The following is a 19,454-nucleotide window of genomic DNA, read 5'->3' on the forward strand; positions in this document are numbered from 1 at the left end:
TAATCTCTCAAGCAATTGTAACTTCTGAAAATTACAGCCTCAGAGACAGAGGCCTGGCTTAGCCAAAAGTTTCAATTTTTGTACAGACTGCTTTATGTGAAACTGGGATTATGTCAATACACAAGAACCACTTTTTTATCTTAAATAATAGCCATGTGTGATTAGTGTAACACAGTAGTTTAGCAAGGTAACAAGCATCAAATCAAGTCACAAAAATATTAAGATTTAGCAAAAGGATGAAAAATAAAAGGCAAAATAACAGCAAACACATTCGTACTAGGAATTGAAAGAAAAGGTTCATCTCCCTGGTCTGTGGATAGCTAAAATGAATAAATCTCTATCTGGCATGAACTGACAAGAAACAGAAACAGTGTAAAATGGTAGTTTCATTGATAATTACAGAAGTGTAAATTAAAACCACTAGAAAATAATATCAGTTTTCTATTAAGCAGGAAAATCTGATAAATGTGGCAAAACTCAACTTTGACATGACTTAAAAGACAGCTGCACAGACGGCCTGCTGGTAACGGAGTGAAGACGAGCCACATGTCTCCTGGAGCACCGCGGCGGTCTGCCGAGTCATGGACTATGGAGTCAGGGAAGTGATCAGGCCCTCTGTGCCGGCCTCACCTGCTGTGCCGAAGCTACCCCAGCCAGGACCTCGAAAGGGAAGGAACTCCTGGCACAAAGATGTGTAGCACCACAGCATGTATTAATGCTAAAACCAGGAAACTGCCTCTACCATATGCCCAATATTCGGAAAAAGCCAGTAAAGTGCTATGTTAGTGTGGTAGAATATATACATGTAAATATATATCCTAATATAGAAATATATATACTAATACATAATAGAAGACACCAGTATGAAGAATTTACAGATATATGGAAAGATGTATATGAGGCAAAAAGCAAAAATGGCACGTATACACACTGAGAGCCAAACTGTAAAATTGCTGCTCTGTGGCAGGACTGTGGAGGGCTTAGAGATGGAAGCAGCCGATCTGCAGGGCAGAGGTTCTCCACTTTAATTGTACAAACGCGATCTTTTTAAAACTTGGACGTGTCTGGAATGCAGGTTCACGAATCTGCATTTTTAAAAACCCTCAGGTAATTCTAACATAGTTATCTGTGGAAAATACTTTGATAAACATTTATTTAGTGTGCTGGGTGTTGGGAGTAATTGTTAGTTCCTTTTTGTCCATATTTTTGCATATATATCATAAAATATTAAACAGTACATTTTTAAGCATTCAGTAGGTGCAACTTATTAATAATGAATATGTCCAGAGACATACTTGGGAGGCTGACAAATTCCATCTACGTATAAAGAGCACATAACTTCTCCGATAAAATGAAAATGCTTTAAGCAGAGAACAAAGCCAGCTGAGATGCAGGGTGCTGGGCAGCTGGCTAGGCTCTATCACTAGGGGAGCACTCCCTCTTTCCCACTCACCATTCAGACCCCAAATCAGGAAAATCAATATGTATCTCAGAACACTCACCACCTTATCAGTCTTTAGTAGCAGTTGACACGTGACCACTCCCTCTTCCTTGACACATTTTCTTCAGTTGACTCCCAGAACACTATGCCCTCCTAGCCATCCTCCGACTGCACTGGTGGTTCCTTCTTTGTCCTCTTTGCTGTTTTCCCTGACCCCTCACTCAGGCCATGGGCCTTTTCTCATTTCTATCTTCAGTTGCTCCCTGGGTGATCTCAGCAGCTTCATAGCCTGAAATATCACCTAAATGGCACAGAGTCTCCCACCTCGACCTAAACACTGAACTTCCGTATCCCACTGCTTACTTAACAACTCCCCTTAAATGACTTCCTCTTTGCGTCTTTTCCCTCTCTCATGTTCTAGTTCAGCCACAGCAACCTTCACACTAGTACTCAAAATATTCAGTGTCCTTCTGCTGTAGAGTTTTGCAATGGCTGTTCCCTCTGTGTGGAACGACTTTCCCTTCACCGCATAGCTGCATGTTATCTCCATCGCTGGCTACAGTTGTTTAGATGTCTTCTCCGGAACGAGATGACTACCTTTGAGTAACCGTACTGATCCACACACACCTACCTCCAGCAGCCCAATCACCTTCTTACCATGCCCGATCACGCTCTAACATAAAATAGCGCGTCCTTGTTTATTATGTTTACTGTTCATTTTCAGTCTTCCCTACATCAGAATGTAAGCTACACCAGGCAAGGGAACTTTTTGTTGTCATTGACTGGTATATAGCATCACTGCATAACTCGATTTGTTGAATGAGCGAAATCGTAAGTGCCAAAGCTGCACAATATCAAGGCTCTACTGAATACAGTAATTTCATTTAATGATATCATCGTCCCTCCAAAAGATACAACTTCCTGTTAACGTCCTTCTCCAATTCAATTCCAGAAATATTCTAATGCAATTTAACACACTAGCCATAGCAAACTGGAGAAACAGGAGGGAGTTGCATGCTTCTGTCACAAGATGTAGTCTAAGGAGACAGTCTCACACTGGGATGTTTGCGCAGGCAAAGCATTTGGTACCTATCTTTAAAGGACCAGGCCTAGACTCATTCATGCACCCAAGGGTCTTTCTCTCCTAAGGATGCTGCACCAGACACTCTAAGGAAGGTCGCTTAAAACTTTTATCGACTGTGTATCTTAGAAGCCCCAGGTACGTAAGGTAGAAGCTAGAAACAGCTAGGATAATACCTTGGCCTACTGCTATTCTCCCCATTCTTCCTACTTTTCTTGGCTTCACAACACTTACAAAATTTTGTTGCTCTAAGTTGTCTACTTCCTTTTCTTCCCTAATAGCCCATCTGTTGAAATCAGAGACCACCACCAGGTCCCTGGTACCTACAAGGTACCCAGCAACACGTGGCGAATGGTCAATCAACAGTCACAGAATCAGTGAATGATTCGGAGTGAATGATTCATAAGGTCAGAGATGCATTACAAACAAAAACTGTACTGTATTATTAATTCATACAGTGTAGAGTTAATGAAAGTACTAATAAATCACCACAAGGATGTAATTATGCAAATATGGGGGATCCCACGTTTTCATTCCTTTGTTAGCCAAAACAGAAGTATCTTCACTCTTAGTTATTTATTCACCATCAAAGTAGTTGTGGGTGTATATAAGTAAAACTCCTGTAAAGACTGTTTATAGAGTGCCAATAAAAGACCCGGATTAGGTCTGAGTCCCGATTCAACACAGTTATGTAACTTTGGACAAACATTAGCCTCCAAACCTCAGGTTTTTCACCTGTGAAGTGGGACTAATATTTCTGTTTACCTTCATAATACCACTATAAAGGCCAAATGAGACTAAGTCTGAAAAATTTCTTTGACATATAAAAATAATTATTTTTGACATTTATTCTCTTCCTACTTTCCCACAGTTTTCAGCCACTCAGGAAAAAAAATTTAAATATCTAAAGAACTATTGTATAGTTCAGATTTTTACCTAAGTCTTATATATAATAACTATGAGCTCTTCAGAAAGAAAGAGACAGTAGAATCTATAATATAGGCCTCTTCTCTTTGCTTCATCTTCCTTGAGGTAACAACTTTAAAGATAATTATCAAACTTTCTTTTAATATTTCCCTTACACAAACATTTTCCTCACACAAACATTTTCCTCCTATATTGGTTAATGGAGCCAAAATTAACATACAGCTTGGATTTTAAAATGCCCAAGTCCAATCATGACTAATTTTGACATATTTCCAAATCCTGAATAAATGCAACAATGTTCTAACTGGACATTGCTGATCAAGGAAAAATAAGCAAATTTGTTTCCTATTTTTTCATATGAAATACAGCAGCTTGTTTTTGGATTTCATACTTTAGATAGTATCTTTTCTTTGTGTGATTCCTCCCTTTGTGGATTCGCACCATAGCCCTTGTTAGCTGTTCTTGTATCTCTCACCATTGTCCTACCTCAGAAACAAATAAGGAAAAAAAAAAAATCCACTGGGGCCATTGGAGAATTTATTATTAACAGGGATATTTTAACACCATTCAACACCAGTGATTACATTTAAAAATTGTACAAAATGCCCAGGAATGAAAATGCAATTACTACATTTCATGTAAATTTTAACCATAAAAATGATTCCAGCTATCAAGATACATAGTGGTAATATACAGCAACCAGATGTAATTTTTTAATAAAAATAAATCAACTCTAAAAATCCTCCTCAAAAGTTAATGTCATGAAATTAAAAAAAAGCTTATGTCAAAAGCCACTTGCTTACTTGACTTATGTCACTTGTCCAGGCAGCTTTCTCCTGCCGCGAAGGTGCCAACAGGACTACGGTGAAAGGGGCAGCATCCGGAGGCTCCACCGCTATCTTAAAATCCAGGTGTCCAAACACTTGCCCGGAACCTTTGGCTTCAATACACAGAAACCAAACGATTAGATGTGAATACAATACTGTGAGTAATGGCTGCTTTCACATAGCTGTAGTGATGTGACCGGTGTTCGAGTCCAGAATCTCCTTTCAGCAATGTGGTACTTCTCCAGCATGGGGGAGGCTTAAGCTCAGAAGCAGATGAAAAAGCTGAGGTCAGTAGGTTACTCAGGATTATGATCCTGGTCTCCCTTTCATTTCATGGTTTGTTTTATTTTGTTTTTTAATTTCCATAATCTACAGAGTTCTAATTTAATTCTTTTCTTCTGTGCCTGACACTGAAAGTCACTATCATGAGACAAATTCAGTAAAATGTGAATTCCCAATGACAGTTTAACCAGGTTTACAGGTTAGATGGTTCAAGAGAATTTTTCATACACAAATGACTTCAGGGAGTTTATTCGCAGCGTCTCTACTGCCTCTTTAAGCAGCTCTTCTTAGCTATAAACAAACAAAAACCATAGGACTTTTTAATTCTAGTATAATTCTAAGTAATAGATTCTAACTTACAGTCATCATCGCTTGCATCGGGCTCCTCAATCAAGGTACATTCTATTAGTGAGAGAACCCCACCTGTCTGGAAAGAAGCCAATTTTTCATTAGGAGCCTGCGAATCTTGCAAAGGTTGGGAAGCTCTGATTTGCAAACAGTCCTCGCCACAGAAGAAAGCATAGTAATTCTACGTCACAAATAATTTTTACAGATTCCAAAATTAAATTTACATGTATAAAAGTAATTGAACTCATTTGACTTCATGATTCTTCTCCCCAACCCACTCTCACTCCTGATGTTTATTAAATTTAGCAAGTCAGTCTACAGGAGGCTGGATGGCACTTAGGGGCCCTTGAGAGGGGATGCAGCTCAGCAAAGGCTGAACTCACCAACCAGGATGCAGGTGAAGCAGCAGAAAGCCATTATCATGGTGCTGGACAATATGTTCTGGCACCAATAACAGAAGGTATAGAGAGGCAGATCTTTTCTGTCAAGGGCCAGACAGGAAATCTGTTGGGCTTTGCAGGCCATATGATTTCTACTGCAACTACTCAAATCTGCCATTTTATAAAGGTAGATGAGAGCAGCCACAGATAAAATATACACAAATGACCGTGGCTGTGTTTCAATAAAGTTTTATTAACAAAAATAGGCACTGTAGTAATTTGACAAGATTTTTGTAGCTCAGTAGTCATCAACTAGTAATAATTTTGTTCAGGTTATGGTTCTAATTGTACTGCCTAACTGTAATGCATATTTAAATTTCTATTTCTTTAAAGCCATGTGACAACAAAGTAAATGTCAAGGCTGATACCTGTACGCTACCTCACTATGCAATTGTGATGATATTTTATGAAACCGTGCATGGGAAAGTCATAATTACATTAACCTGAATGCCACTTAAATTCATGAAACATAAATGGAATAGTCATGTAAATCCAGTACCTTGAGCAGATGCAGCTTTCCTCCTGAACTCCTTGTACAAATTAAGAAGTGTTTTGTAAATAAGAAGCATTGTCTTTCTCCTTCCTTTTTTAAAGACAACGAACCCAGGCGAACTTTACTAAGTTTCCCCTTCTCAACAGAAGGTACTTGAATAAGAGAACCTGGTGATCACAAAAGTGAAGAATACACAGCAATTAAAACTCTTACATTTGAGAGCCTTCCTGATACAACAAACACCAAAGATTCACTGGATGTACCATTGGAACAAGTCAATCCCTACACTCTGAGCAGAAGAATCAGCACATTGTGTTTTAAGAGTCACACTGATTCTTACTATTTTTATAAAATGCTCTAGAATCAATTATTCATCTCTAAGCTGGAAAATAAGTTGGGAAGAAAGCCAAACTGGATTTGGAGGAGGCACGTCTGCCATCTGTCCTTGGTGATTTGATCTCAATGAAGTTATTAATCTAGCAATAAGGTATATATTGTATAATCACATATGGTAGTAAAATAACATAATAAAAAGCAAATAGAGTTAATTCTTCCTAAAGCACTGAAGGAAGATAAATAGTTAATTTTTTAATATAATTTTTTCTTTTTTATATATTTCCCTTTTCCCTCTTTTTTTATTGTTGTTCAATCACAGTTTTCCCCATTGTCCCCCCATTACTCTCCTCTGCCCTACCCACACCCACCTTCCACATTCAGTCCTCCCTCCTACCACATTGGTTTTGTCCATGGATCCTTTATACATGTTCCTTGATGACCCTTCCCCTTCTTTCCCCCATTATCACCCACCCCCATCCTCTCTGGTCACTGTCAGTTTGTTCTTTATTTCCATGTCTCTGGTCCATCGATTTTGTGCATATTAAAGTCACTATATTTTATACTATAGTTTATTTTAATTCACATATTTTGCCCCTCCCTTCCCTTACCCCATTTACCTTCTTAGTTCCTCTCATTATTTTCATTTTAAATAGCTTAATAGAGTTTACTCTGTATTTGAAAAATAGAATATATGATACATGTATATTATAAAAATATACAAATTATATAACTCAACACAATCTAGTTAAGGACTATTTTTAAAAGACAGCTATTTCAGTTTATATTTAAATTATGTGTGATAAAAATTCTTTGTGGAATCTAAACAGAAAGTAACCACATATAATCTATACCCAGGACATTCCTGTGATCAAAACTATCTTCCATTCCATGTGAGCTCTGCAAAGACTTTATATAATTTCATCCTAAAAATGACCTCCTTCCCCCCAAAATAAAATTCCAATCTAAGTTAAATATTAAAACCAAAAGTACTAAGATTCATGCAAATACCTTGCCTCTGACTTCTGAAATGGCCTGAGCCAGTATTATTTCTACTTTGGTTAATCTCTACCATCTACCCCAAATGCAGCCTTAGAGAGGCCCAGGGCAGCCGCTTAAACACCATCTGGTGCATACTGAACCCTTAAATGTTAACAGTGGTCATCTCTGAGAGGTTAGACTGCAGGCAACCTGTTTCCCCTTCATACATTTTCTGGGTTTCCTGATTTTTCTTTTTAATGAGCACAAATTAAAGTGGGCGGGGGAAGCAATCTTCATAGACACAAAATTGTATAACCATGATCCACTAAATGTTTGCATTAACATGAATATTCCAAATGGCATCTACTTTGTAATGAAGGTCTACAGATGTACAGGGTGGTAAAGGGCTCAAAAGTTCCATGTCCAGATTCCATCTATTTAGGTGAGTGTTAGGTGGGCTCCTTGGCAGAGGGAGAGAGGCAGCTATGGGGGCCTCAAGAATAGCATGGAAACAGTCCTGGGCTGGGTGTGGGACTGGGGAACGGAGGTGGGGGAGAAGGCTTGATTCTGCTGAAGGGAGCAGGCAAGCACAGAGTGAATGAGGGAGGTGAGGAAGGTGGGAGCAAACTGGCAGAGAACGCAGGCAGCAAGTAATTAAATTTGAAGAGTGAAGAAGGGAGGGGGAAAGCTCAAGGCAGAACATGTAAATAAGTAGATGAAGACATAACAGCAGCAGAAGGATTGTACTCATGGGACTCTCAGGGTGGAATCAAAGCCAGAGGGGATTTTTCAGAGCACCTGGGACACCCTCTCATTTTACAGAAGGGGAGATGGAGGCCTGAGAGGGTAAACAGCTCTCAGTTTGTAGCATCTCACAGCAGCACGGCCAAGAGATGGCAGTGGATTCAGCACCATAAACACTGAAACCTGAAAAGGGAGCTTCACCATGGGTGGTCGTGAGTCATCCAAGCACATCAGTTAGGGTGGAGTGAAAGACAAAGGCTTTTGCAGACATCTGGGTGGACAAGTGGATTTGGAGACATTTTCAGAAAGAATATCACCACGGCTATGAAAACTCAATAATAATATACTCCTTGGTAAATGCTTCTAGCATTTAATTAGTTCATAAATCAGAAATTATAGAATACACTGTTAACTCATGTATTAGCAATTACTGTAAATTTCAGCTTTGAGGTTAAAAAAATAAATGTTTCCTTGGCAACTACACACTAATACACTTGATCTATAACTGTTCACCTCATATCCAACTAGAAAACTATGAATTTTAGGTATATACAGAAATGTATACAGCTCAGTTAAAAGTAAGCAATTTCAACACTAGTGTTTGGTTTATAAACTAATTATATTGAAAAAACATGTTACATGGATTTTTCCCATTTTATCTTATAGTTGACATGATGTTTCAACACAACCATGAGACTTAAAGATTCTTCTCTAGCCAATGCAAATGGAGAAATAATTAATATTACATTAGTAGTTCTTCAGTATCAGACCATTACTAGGATATAGTCTTTTGCATCTCTATCATCTCTACCTAGTAATTGGAGTCAACTTGCAACAAAATGTATTATTTCAATCACTAAAATCCCATAGAATGGCATTCAAGACTGGCTACTGCTCTTATTTTTTCTTCTTTTTTTTATCTCTTTTTACCCCAGTTTTATTGAGAAATAATTAGCATGCATCATTGTATAAGTGTAAGGCATGCAGCACAATGGTTTGGTTTGCATATATTGTCAAACGACTACCACAGTAAGGTTCGTTAGCATCCATCATATAGAAACAGTAAAGAGAAAAGAAAGCAATGCACCTCGTGATGAGAACGCTTAGGGTTTACTCTCCTAAACGACTTCCCTACGCATCATATAGCAGTGTTAACTCCAGCCATCATGCCACACATCACATCCCTAGTACTTATTTATCTTATTACAACTGCAAGTGTGTGCCTTTGGCCACGTTCCTCCCATGTCCCCTCCCCCACTCCCACCCCACCTCTGGTAACCACAAATCTGATCTTCTTTTCTATGAGTTCATAGTTTTTTGTTTATTTTGCTTTCTAGATTCCACATATAAGTGTTCTCATACAATAGTTATCTTTCTCCGTCTTACTAATTTCATTAGTAAAATGCCTTAAGGCCCATCCATGTTGTCAAAATATGATAGTATTTCCTTGTTTGTCTGTCTGTTTTGATGGCTGAATAATACCCCTTTGTGTGTGTGCGCGCACCACAGCATCTTTATCCATTCGTCATCAGTGAGCGCTTGGGTTGCTTCCCTGTCTTGGCTATCGTAAATAATGCCGCTATGAACATGAGGGTGCAGATAGTTTTTCAAGTTAGTGGTTTTGTTTTCCTTAGATATATTCCCAGAAGTGGAATTGCTGGATCATAGGGTAGTTCTATTTTTATTTTCCTGAGGACCCTCCGTACTGTTTTCCACAGTGGCTGCACCAATTTATAATCCTACCAATAGTGCACAAGTGTTCCCTCTCCTCCACATCCTCACCAGAATTTGTTACCTCTTGTGTCTTTGATGATATAATGCCATTAATCTGAATTCCACTGGTAGTGAAAAAGAATGAACAGCAATTTCCAGGTATTGGGTTAGGCATTTGAGAAGGCATAAATATTGCTAGACCCCGTGCTACAATTTCAAAGAGCACTGGTACACCTGAAGTCCATAATTTTGAGTGTGGGAATGATTAAGGTACGAGAAAAGTCCATGACTCATTCTCAATACATTTCACGCTGAATCCAATCAGCTTTAATTTTCTTGATTCATATTTCCACTAGACATAATGGGTTCTGTACAAAATGTCAACTTAGAGTGCCTTCATATCCTCCTAAACTTTATATATATTTTATGGTATTGAAAATAGAAACTCATTCCAAAATTTGGATCTTGTTTTTTTAAGTTCACGTCGTAATCTCACAAACACTAGCCTACATGCCCCTGTGAGCATTATTAGCTCCTTAATCTTCACAACAACCCTAAAATATAGGTTCTACAGCTTAAGGAGACATGACTGAGGCAAAGAGAGGTTAATTAAATTGCCCAATATCACAGCAAAAAAAGTGGAGGAGACAGCATTTGGCTTTTGGTGACATGGCTATACTGTCTTCCTATTTTTGCCTCAGACACACACTTATTTGTTCAACAAACTTTGAATAGATTTTGGAAAATAAATGATAATATCAGACCACTGCAATATACAGTCCTTTGCATCCTACTCATCAACTATCTAATAATTGGAATCAATGTATAATAAAACTTCTTTTATTTCAATTGCTAAATTCCCTCAGACTGACACTTAAGATGAGCTGATGCCGCACTTCTGAAGAGACCTTTCAGAAAACCTGGATGACTTATTTTTTCTACTGCTCAGAATAAAAATCCGTTTAAGACCGCAACCATGCACGTGTGTGAGCATGCACACCAGCAACTGAAACACACCTCGTACCACGCCTAACGGTAAGTAACACAATTAGAGATAAGTTGTAGTCCATTTCATAGACAATAGAATCCCTAAAAGTTTAAAAGAGTTTTTTTTAAAAAAAAAACCACCTCCATGGGTTTTAAAGCCTGTTAAGGATATTTAGTAAGAGTGGTAACAGAAGCAACGAAAGCAAAACAATGCAAACTTTCCAAACTGTCTGTAACTCAATTACTTTTTACTTTCATATTAAAGTCTGATTTTTTAAATCACTGTTATTGAATAATTCCTAAACAGACTAACCAAAGAATACAGAAAAATTCTGTTGAAAGGCAAATCATTGTGTCAACATCAATACAATAATAACCTCAGATATATTAATAGGTGACAGGAGTGCCTTAAACATATGATACAGAACAAGCAATAAATAACATCTGGACTTGAATTGAAGGGAGCAGTGGCTTGTGATTGATTTTCCTCCAGGTGCGATGAAAAGAAATATGACTTATTCAATGTATTAAAACTTGGGGCATTTTTCATTACAGATGTTTTTACAAACTTAGATCAAAACAGTCTGTTTGTAGAAATATATTAGATGTTTATGTATAATCATCCTTTTCAATCAAAAGTTCTTTCTGAAGTTAAATACTAGTAATAGAAAATTTTGTTTCCATTCTCACATATTATAAAGCTCAAGTCAAGTAGTAAGTATTTTTCAGTAAACTCTAAACAACAAGAATAATACAAAATAAGACACCTTACAACCAAAACTGCACTTCAACAATAAGCAATTCAATTTATCCAATGCCCATCTTCCAAGGTATCTACCATGGAAAACATCATACCAGGCAAGAGAGAAGTCACAAACATTGCCCTTTAGACTTAAAATTACTGGGATGGACAGGCGTGCAAACATGTACCTATAACAAACAAGGGAATGAAATGCAGGCACCAGGAGCCAGGAGTCTTGGAGATGAGGGGGAAGGTAAATTCATTCTAACTGCAGAGGAGGGGTGGGAAATTTTAAAAAGCCTTCTTAGAGGTGTGTGACCTGAGCCAGGAAGGACAAGCAGACCTTTAAGAGGCACGAAAGCGATGGAGAAGGGCATTCTGGCCCCCGGGCTGGAGGACAACACACGGAAAGGCACGGGGGCAGGCAAGCGAGTGGGGCACACAGTCTGCGCAGAGGAGCAGAAGGGAAATTAAGAAGGCCTGGCGTGGTTAGCACTATACTGCACTATTATTATTTTTTTTATTGATAGTGAAAGCCAAAAATGAAAAAAGGCACCATTTCCTAAAATATACTCCCAAACTTTAACATATGTGTGATTTCTCTCTGTGTAAATAAATAGAAAGCAGAATTGCATGTGTTAAATTTCTGAAGTATTCTATGCAAAAATTAATGTGCACAGCACAAATAATGTCTGGTTTGATGAGGTAAAAAAATATTTTAAGCAGCACATTTTGGTATGCAATGGAAATGCAAATTATCCTCAGATACTATTGGCGCATTATAAACTACATTAAAGGTCAGTCCCAAATTTATGTGCCACTCCTCACCAAATTCAAAACTATAAATGTGTGCACTACACTGTCTCAAATCAATCCCAAGGAACATGCTCCCCCTCCTCAGAACACCTAAGCGTTTAAACGGAATTTGGGGTACAGTTTACTTTTTTGCACTTTGGAACGAGAGCCGCGGTGGAATATGCACCGTTAAGCCGTTCTGCCTCCACGGTTTCTAGCACAAATATCTTCAACTCTTCAAAAGCTTAATTTCCTGGGTGAGGCCACCAAAGCACACCCCACAAACAAGCCGCCGTTGCCATTACTGAAGGGTGGCAGGGGTCAAGCGTCACAGTTGGCGGTAACTGGAACTACCAGGGAATCAAACCACACCATGTGGGGCCTCCAGAACTGCTGATGAAAAATGGGAACAAGAGACAGCTGTTGCCACCCAGGCCATCGTCCCCACTGCCATAGGGAAGGGATATAAGTAATGCGAGTTTCTCCTGGGCCTGTGCCTGGGTGTTGTCACCACCTGGCACTGGCCCTCCCATCGCCCGACCCATGCATCCTCGTGGGAGCCTGTAGAGAATGTGGGCTCCCGTGAGGACAGCGCGGTTGGAATGTAACGCGCTGTGCCACCCGCGCTTCATTGTCACTGTGCTGCTGTTTTCCACGGCCCCTGAAAAGACACGGCGCAAAGGTGGGCCTCAACACAGCCTCCGTCAAGGCTATGGGGATATCCTGCACGAACCGCATCAGTCAAACCTCTAACTCAAGCCTGCTCCGAAATGCTTTCCCGGGTCTGCCAGGGATAATGGGACGAAAGCAGAGATCACCTAGATGGTGGGTCCGCTGCGTAAGGACTGACCTTGGCGGATGAAAGTTTGGCTGGTGTCCAGCAAAATGTCACAGCCCTCTACGATCATTCTTTCGATGGCAAGGTTTTTCCTTATGTTTTCGGTGTCACTCACTTCGTCGTGCATTACCCTGTCAGACACGACACAGAGAGGGTCACTGTCAGAGAAGTTTTGCATTGCCCCAGCAGGTAAGCAAACGTGAGCTCCACCTGGGAACTTGTATCACGAGAACTGGGGCTGTGAGGCTTGGACTGGACGTCCCGGCTTCAACAAGCCCTGACCCAAAGCAAGGCCAATGTGCGTGATGACTCTGAAGGACCAGCGGGTCAGCGATCTGTGAGTGCCCTGGGACTGCTGCTGGTAAATGCGACAGGACAGCAACACGTCTTACGGAAGGCTTTCAGTGAAGACTGCCACTAGGATGCCATTTCTTAGAGGCAGAGCAAATCAGAGACCTTTATATATTTATCCCGCATAAGCTAGAGGTACAGATATAAATAACTGCCTGAGACACTGAAAAGCTACTGATAAATCCAAGATATACCTTCTCCAGCTTCCTGACAAATATGAACACAAAAATGCAACAGAAACTCATTTTTTTTCTATTATACTGAAAGAAATGTGAACATTCTCAAACTGAAACCGAAGTACACCTGGTCTCGAGAGGTATCATCCACCTTTCGGGTGGATCTGAGAAGCTGGACTGCGTCTTGCTTCTTGCTCCCTGGACATACAATTAGGTTTCCACAGAAGACTAACTTACTGCTTTCCCATACAGGCCTTCACTGTAAGTTCTCTGCATACCTGGACAGTTCTTCTAGTTTTGACTTAGCAAACTCCAGACTTTTCCTCTCCACGTGTTCGTGGGGTGTGTGAGCGAGGAGTTCATGAAGTGTGATGATGTACCTGGGGATCTAAACGCAAACAGAGGCCGGTGTGAGTGAGCAGGCAGGATGAGCGACACCGGGGCGCTGTCTCCTGCGCCAGCACCCCGCACAGGAAGCTCGTCTCTGCTCTTACACTTTTAGGCGTTTGAAAAACAGTCTTTAACAAGTAAATTTTAAAGCATTTAAAATGAACTGTGCTTTGAACTCCACACACACATACACACACACACACAACTTTCCCAGAAACACAGGAAAAGAGTAATAAATGATGATGTTACAAAGAAACAATTGTCTCTTTAGATTTTTAATATGATCACACATTTCTTAATCATAATTTTTGAAAATTTGTTCATAGGGAAACAGATATAACTACCATCATGTCACTTGAGGCTGTATTTTATATACACTTGCCTGTTTAAAAATTTTTTTTTAGAAATTGACAATCCTACTACAATGTTTCTTTAAGAATTAAAACATGGGATGAAGGTATGTTCACCCTTGTGACATTCTGATCCTCCTTTACCTCAATTCCTCCTTCTAGCAGTAAAAAGTGTTATTTAATTAGATTTACTTGTACTGTTGTTTTTACTTGTACTGTTGTTTATAAACAGACTATCTAGTTATATCAAAGGCAGAAACTCCACTGACCCTATGAAGGTTTTAATAAACTAGAGATATAACTCAAGTTACAGTGACTCAACATACTTATTTCTTTTACTGGCTTAGAAAATACATCTTTTTAGAAAGCAGGGGCAGTGGGGTTAATTTTAATAACATACACGAACAATGGCTACCATAAGACTGCTCACCGTGGTCAATCAGGTGCTTGAGGTTTGCATGTGCATCCAATCCTCCAACATAAGTATTCTTTCCCATTTTACAGACAAAGGGAACACAGTGTGGAAAGACTTGGCAATTTGCCCAAGGTGGCCGCATAGTAAATGGCAGAGCCGGCCAGGAGCCCAGCTCTGACTGTGCACTTGCCCAGTATAAAGCCTTCCCAGGGCCCTTCGGGTAGCACCTTGCATTCTGACCTGAGGTGCTGGCGGCTCTATCCACAGATCTGCTTTTGCTGTCTTGCAGGTGGTGGCCTTCATCAGGTATTTACTAATATTATTGGATGCTCATATTTATGTGCAAAGCACAGAGGGCAGCACCATCAGCACAGACATCAATCTGCACTTTCTACTCTGGGGTCACATCCTAGGAATTATCATCAAGTCAAGTCAAGTCGGTAGAGACTCCCTAGTCATAGGAGGGTAGGGAACAGGAGACCCTTCCATCTAAAGGCTTTCTGCCCCTACATCCTGTAAACTTCTCACTAAGACAGCCTACAGGGCTATCCCACTTGGTGAAGGCTCCTGGGATAAGTATGCTTTCAAATATCCCTTTTGCGTAATCCCATAATTGACAACAGCCTGCCTCTAAATTAGTAGTTCTACAAGAAAAGCAAGGCAATCGCCAGCTAAAGTACCCAATTTTTCATAACAAAGAGGGTAGGAGTGAGAGAGCCTGACTACTTACAATACACAGAAAACCCACAAAACTAAGTGTAGTCAATAGCTTCATGATCCTCCCCCCATGAATTCAATCTATTTCAGAGAGCGCCTTGGCTAAGACTGAAAAGGATGGATTTGAAATTTGGTAACTGGTCCTTTCCACTTTCTAGTAGAGGAACAAACAAGCCCAAACAGCCAAAATGCGGGCAAAGAACATTCTGCAGAAAAGTGGATAGTTCTGCAAAGAGCTCATCTGTATATTCAAGAGCTGATTATAAATCTGTCCCTCCAAAATCCAAGAATCACAGAAAGTACTGTCTAAACCAGCGATTTTCAACCTTTCCCATCTTACAGCACACATATGCTAATGACTAAAATTCTGCAGCACACCAAAAAATATTAATTTTTGCTGCTTTGGCAAAACAATAGGTATAATTTTGATTCATTTACACGAGATGACTTTTGTTGTGTTAACTGTTGTCATTTTTTTATTTGAAAATCTAAGGGAAAAGAGGTCAGTGCCCCTGACTAAATAGTCAGGTATTGCATGTTTTAAAAATTCTCGGGGCACACTGGTTGAAAATCACTGATCTAGATGAATCATAATTCTGCTTTCAATTATGGAACAATACTTGTCACTTTATAGACATTAATTAGCTTGCTCTCCAATTACAGTAAACAGGTAGTTACTTTCGGGAGAACATCTAATCTTGCTGTTCTTGTCATAAGCAGATTTCATGATTAGCTTACCTATGGATTTATGAGCAGCTGAGGCCAATTTAGACAGTCCCAGACAAACCACTGTCTTTACTAAATAAAAAAAAGTAAAGCACCCCACCCTCATCCCAAGGTGTCCAGCCTGCCCCAGAGCAAGGCAGCAGCACCACAGCTAACACAGATGCAAAGGGACGGAGACGTACCTCCACCATCTGAGGAACAAAATGCCTTCAATACTATTTTACCTCATTAGTGAATGGACCAAGAGGGAACAAGAGGGATAGAATGGACACGGGCCTTGTAATAAAGAACCTTTAAACTTCTTTATGTTCCATATGCCACTCCAAAGAGACAGCAGGAGGGAGAGACACCAAATGAAAAAAAAAAAAAAGAAAGAAAAAACAACAGAGACGCCAACGAGAACGAAGCTCTTAGGGAGCAAACTGATGATTTCCCCTCTTGGTCTATTCAAAATAGTTATAGGGAAGCAAAATAGTTACAGGGAAGCAAAGAACACAATTCAAGGCTCTTTCAGTTTACCCATCTCTTGCAGTTGGACCAATTCTGGCCAAACTCTTTAAGTTTGAGGCTTCTCCCAGAGCAATGACTCCTACAAGCTGAGGCTTTTGGTTACCCTGGTCTAGAAGAAGGCAGATAATCTCAACATCTGACCCTTCAGGTAAATCTTAGGGTTTGTTGCCACCACAGTCTTGGCAGGGGTGGAGAGGGTTGGGGAACTAGACTAACACCAAGCTTCTCACACCACCACATAGTTACCCAACCAACCTTTCAGAACAAGTCTAGTGAGAATGTACCACAGGGTCGGAGAGCTAGTGGTCAGCAGATAACTAGAGCTCAGCTGCCTCAGTCTCGAGATTTACAAACATATACTTAGATTGGTTCCATTATTTTCCCCATGCTATGACTAAAGGGTGAGCAAGACATCCAGATCTCCTGGAGATTGCCAGTCCAATGGTCCTCATCTGATATTATAGAAAGTTCTGGGGATCAATCAAAATGCCAAGTCATCGTTATTGGGCTTAAACTCCATGGGGAGGGAGGGGAGGGAGGTGGAAGAGTGTTGCAGCATGTTTAAGAAATCCACAGGCCTCTCCAAGGCCTTACATTCAACTTTTGGACACGTCACCTAAAGTGCAAGTGCAGTCCACCATTTTAAGGCATTGAGAGAGTTACATTGCATGGCACCTGCAGAGACATCGGTGGGCAGGGAGAAAGGGAGATGGGCACGTCTTCGAATGTTCCATGGGTCTTTCACAATCTACCTTTGCACGTTCACCTGAGTGGGGCTGCTGAACAGATACATTTTAGGGAATTTTAATCATTACCTAGAAGTAACTGAAAGATAGTCAAATAGGATCTCAAAATAACATTGTACTATACAAGATGTGTTTCCCTGTAAATAAGTCTTAAATTACAATTTCTCATAAGGTTACCAAAAAAGAAAACTTTTTTGTGTGTTGAATTTTTCCTTGTGATATCTTTCCTCAGGGAGGCAAAGAGTTCAAGAGTTCAAACAACTTAGTTCCATAAACACACACACACAATAACATTATAAAGTTTCACGATACCTAAGTTATTTTAAATGCATCCTTTTGGTTTTCAAAAAACGTACTAAATATCTATGGTGACTTCCAGGGCTTCAAGCAGGATTAACAAACTTTAAGACAAACAATTACACACCAGAGCAACATTTCTTTCTGAGGCTAAAAAAATGATCCACCAGGGTCAGCAATGCCCATTCATGGGGGACAAAGCTCCCCACAGAAACCCTAATATGCATGATGCTGAGACTCGGTTTACCACGTGACAATTTGGAGGGCTGGCGAGAAGCCCCACAAATTCCACAATCAGAACACTCGATGCCTTTTCAAAAGAACAGAATCAACAGTTTTCAAGAGAACAAGCAATTCAGTTCATATTTTGGTCTCTGCAATTCTCACTCAAGAGCTCTTAACGCTAGAGCCCTAGATATCGGAAAGAACATGTGTAATTGATCTCATGGGTTGCTCTAATTCCATAAAATGAACATCACGACAAGCCCCAGCCTCCCTGCAGCATCCTGAGAGGGGCCAAGAGCCCCGGTCCAGCCAGTGCCTCTGGCTCCCAAGCCTCCTCCAGCCTCTATGACTGTGGAGGCCTTTCTTTTGCTCTCCAGAGCTCCAGCCAAGGGAGACTCAACAGCAATCACAACAGGGTGGGGTGGGGGGAGCAGGAAAACAAAGACTTTCCCAGTAGTCCACTCCACTTCTCAAGAACATTTTATGTAACCAGCATACACTGGAACATTTGTACAGCATCCTTTTCTGTAACCCTGGTAATATTTTTAAACATGCTGAAGGAGGAGACTTCATGAAAGAGGTCTGTGAGGCATCTTTCTATAAAGAGAAAATTGTGCTGCTTTTCAAAAAAGTCATTTTTTATTTAATTGTCTCAAAAAAATCTGGTTTTCTTACATATACTAGACAGAGAAAGAACGCGGGTTATGACTTTGTTTACCTCGCGGTCGAGCTGAAGATGACAGGTCATGCATATGTGTTATAACTCTTCGAGGGCATCCTTGCACACCTCCCTCTGGTCATACTAGGCACCAGGGACACTGCGCTGCAAACAGGGGACTTATAAGATGCATCCCAGAGGACTTACCTGAAACATTGGATAGGTCAAGAACGTTTCTAGCATCCTTCCTTCACAGGCAGGGTTGGCTTCATACTGTTTTAAGAGTTTGTCAAAATCTCTGTTTTGCTTACAATTGGCAAGCACTTGGAGGCTGTACTGGTGATTACGCACAAATTCTTGATAAATGTTCAGCATGGGGAGCAAAATATCAAAGAGATCAGCTGAAAGAAGAAGGAAAATGGCAGTTTCTTTTGGTGCTCGGTAAATTGTCTACAGTGATGGGGGACGGTGTTCACTCACCGGGAGTGGCAGAGACTGGCTCCCAGCACCAGGTGTCACACATGCATAGGGACCCAGATCAGATGCCTGAATGACTGATCTGACAGAATGTGACCCAGGGCAGAGCCTGACTGTAGTCCCAGATGACCATGACAAGCCAGGGAACGGTAACTATTAGGGCAGGGCCCAAAGGCCAGTGAGACAGATGCCCAATGGTTAAAGCTGCTCACAAAACAACGGGAAATTTCAACAGCTTTGGCTAAATAATGTTGAAATTATCTTACTCTAATTTTAGCCATATTAAGAGAAACTAAAGCATACACTTACCTAAAATTAATGTGGGCCAGTTTGCTATCCTCGCCTTCAGTCCTTGATGAAATATTTCATGAAGAAACATGATCGTTTCACTACAAAAAAATGCAAAAACAATATAATTTAGCTTTGAGTAGTCATTCCATCCAA

At 40.2% G+C, this 19,454-nt stretch overlaps 1 protein-coding gene across 8 annotated transcripts in view; it reads right to left on the bottom strand.

The window, feature by feature from the left end:
• RASGRF2 (Ras protein specific guanine nucleotide releasing factor 2) overlaps positions 1-19,454 on the bottom strand; it is a 188,817-nt gene that overhangs the window by 89,304 nt on the left and 80,059 nt on the right. For all 8 annotated transcript variants that reach the window (XM_053912178.2, XM_053912176.2, XM_053912175.2 and 5 more), the window contains exons 6-12: positions 19,320-19,399; positions 18,741-18,934; positions 13,778-13,887; positions 12,985-13,103; positions 5,846-6,006; positions 4,919-4,985; positions 4,253-4,389 (exon numbers count right to left, since the gene is read on the bottom strand). In XM_053912178.2, the coding sequence (XP_053768153.1) occupies positions 4,253-4,389; positions 4,919-4,985; positions 5,846-6,006; positions 12,985-13,103; positions 13,778-13,887; positions 18,741-18,934; positions 19,320-19,399 (868 nt within the window). The remainder of the gene's footprint in view (positions 1-4,252; positions 4,390-4,918; positions 4,986-5,845; positions 6,007-12,984; positions 13,104-13,777; positions 13,888-18,740; positions 18,935-19,319; positions 19,400-19,454) is intronic.

This window comes from Desmodus rotundus, chromosome 1 (genome assembly GCF_022682495.2).
Source record: "Desmodus rotundus isolate HL8 chromosome 1, HLdesRot8A.1, whole genome shotgun sequence".
Taxonomy (NCBI): domain Eukaryota; kingdom Metazoa; phylum Chordata; class Mammalia; order Chiroptera; family Phyllostomidae; genus Desmodus; species Desmodus rotundus.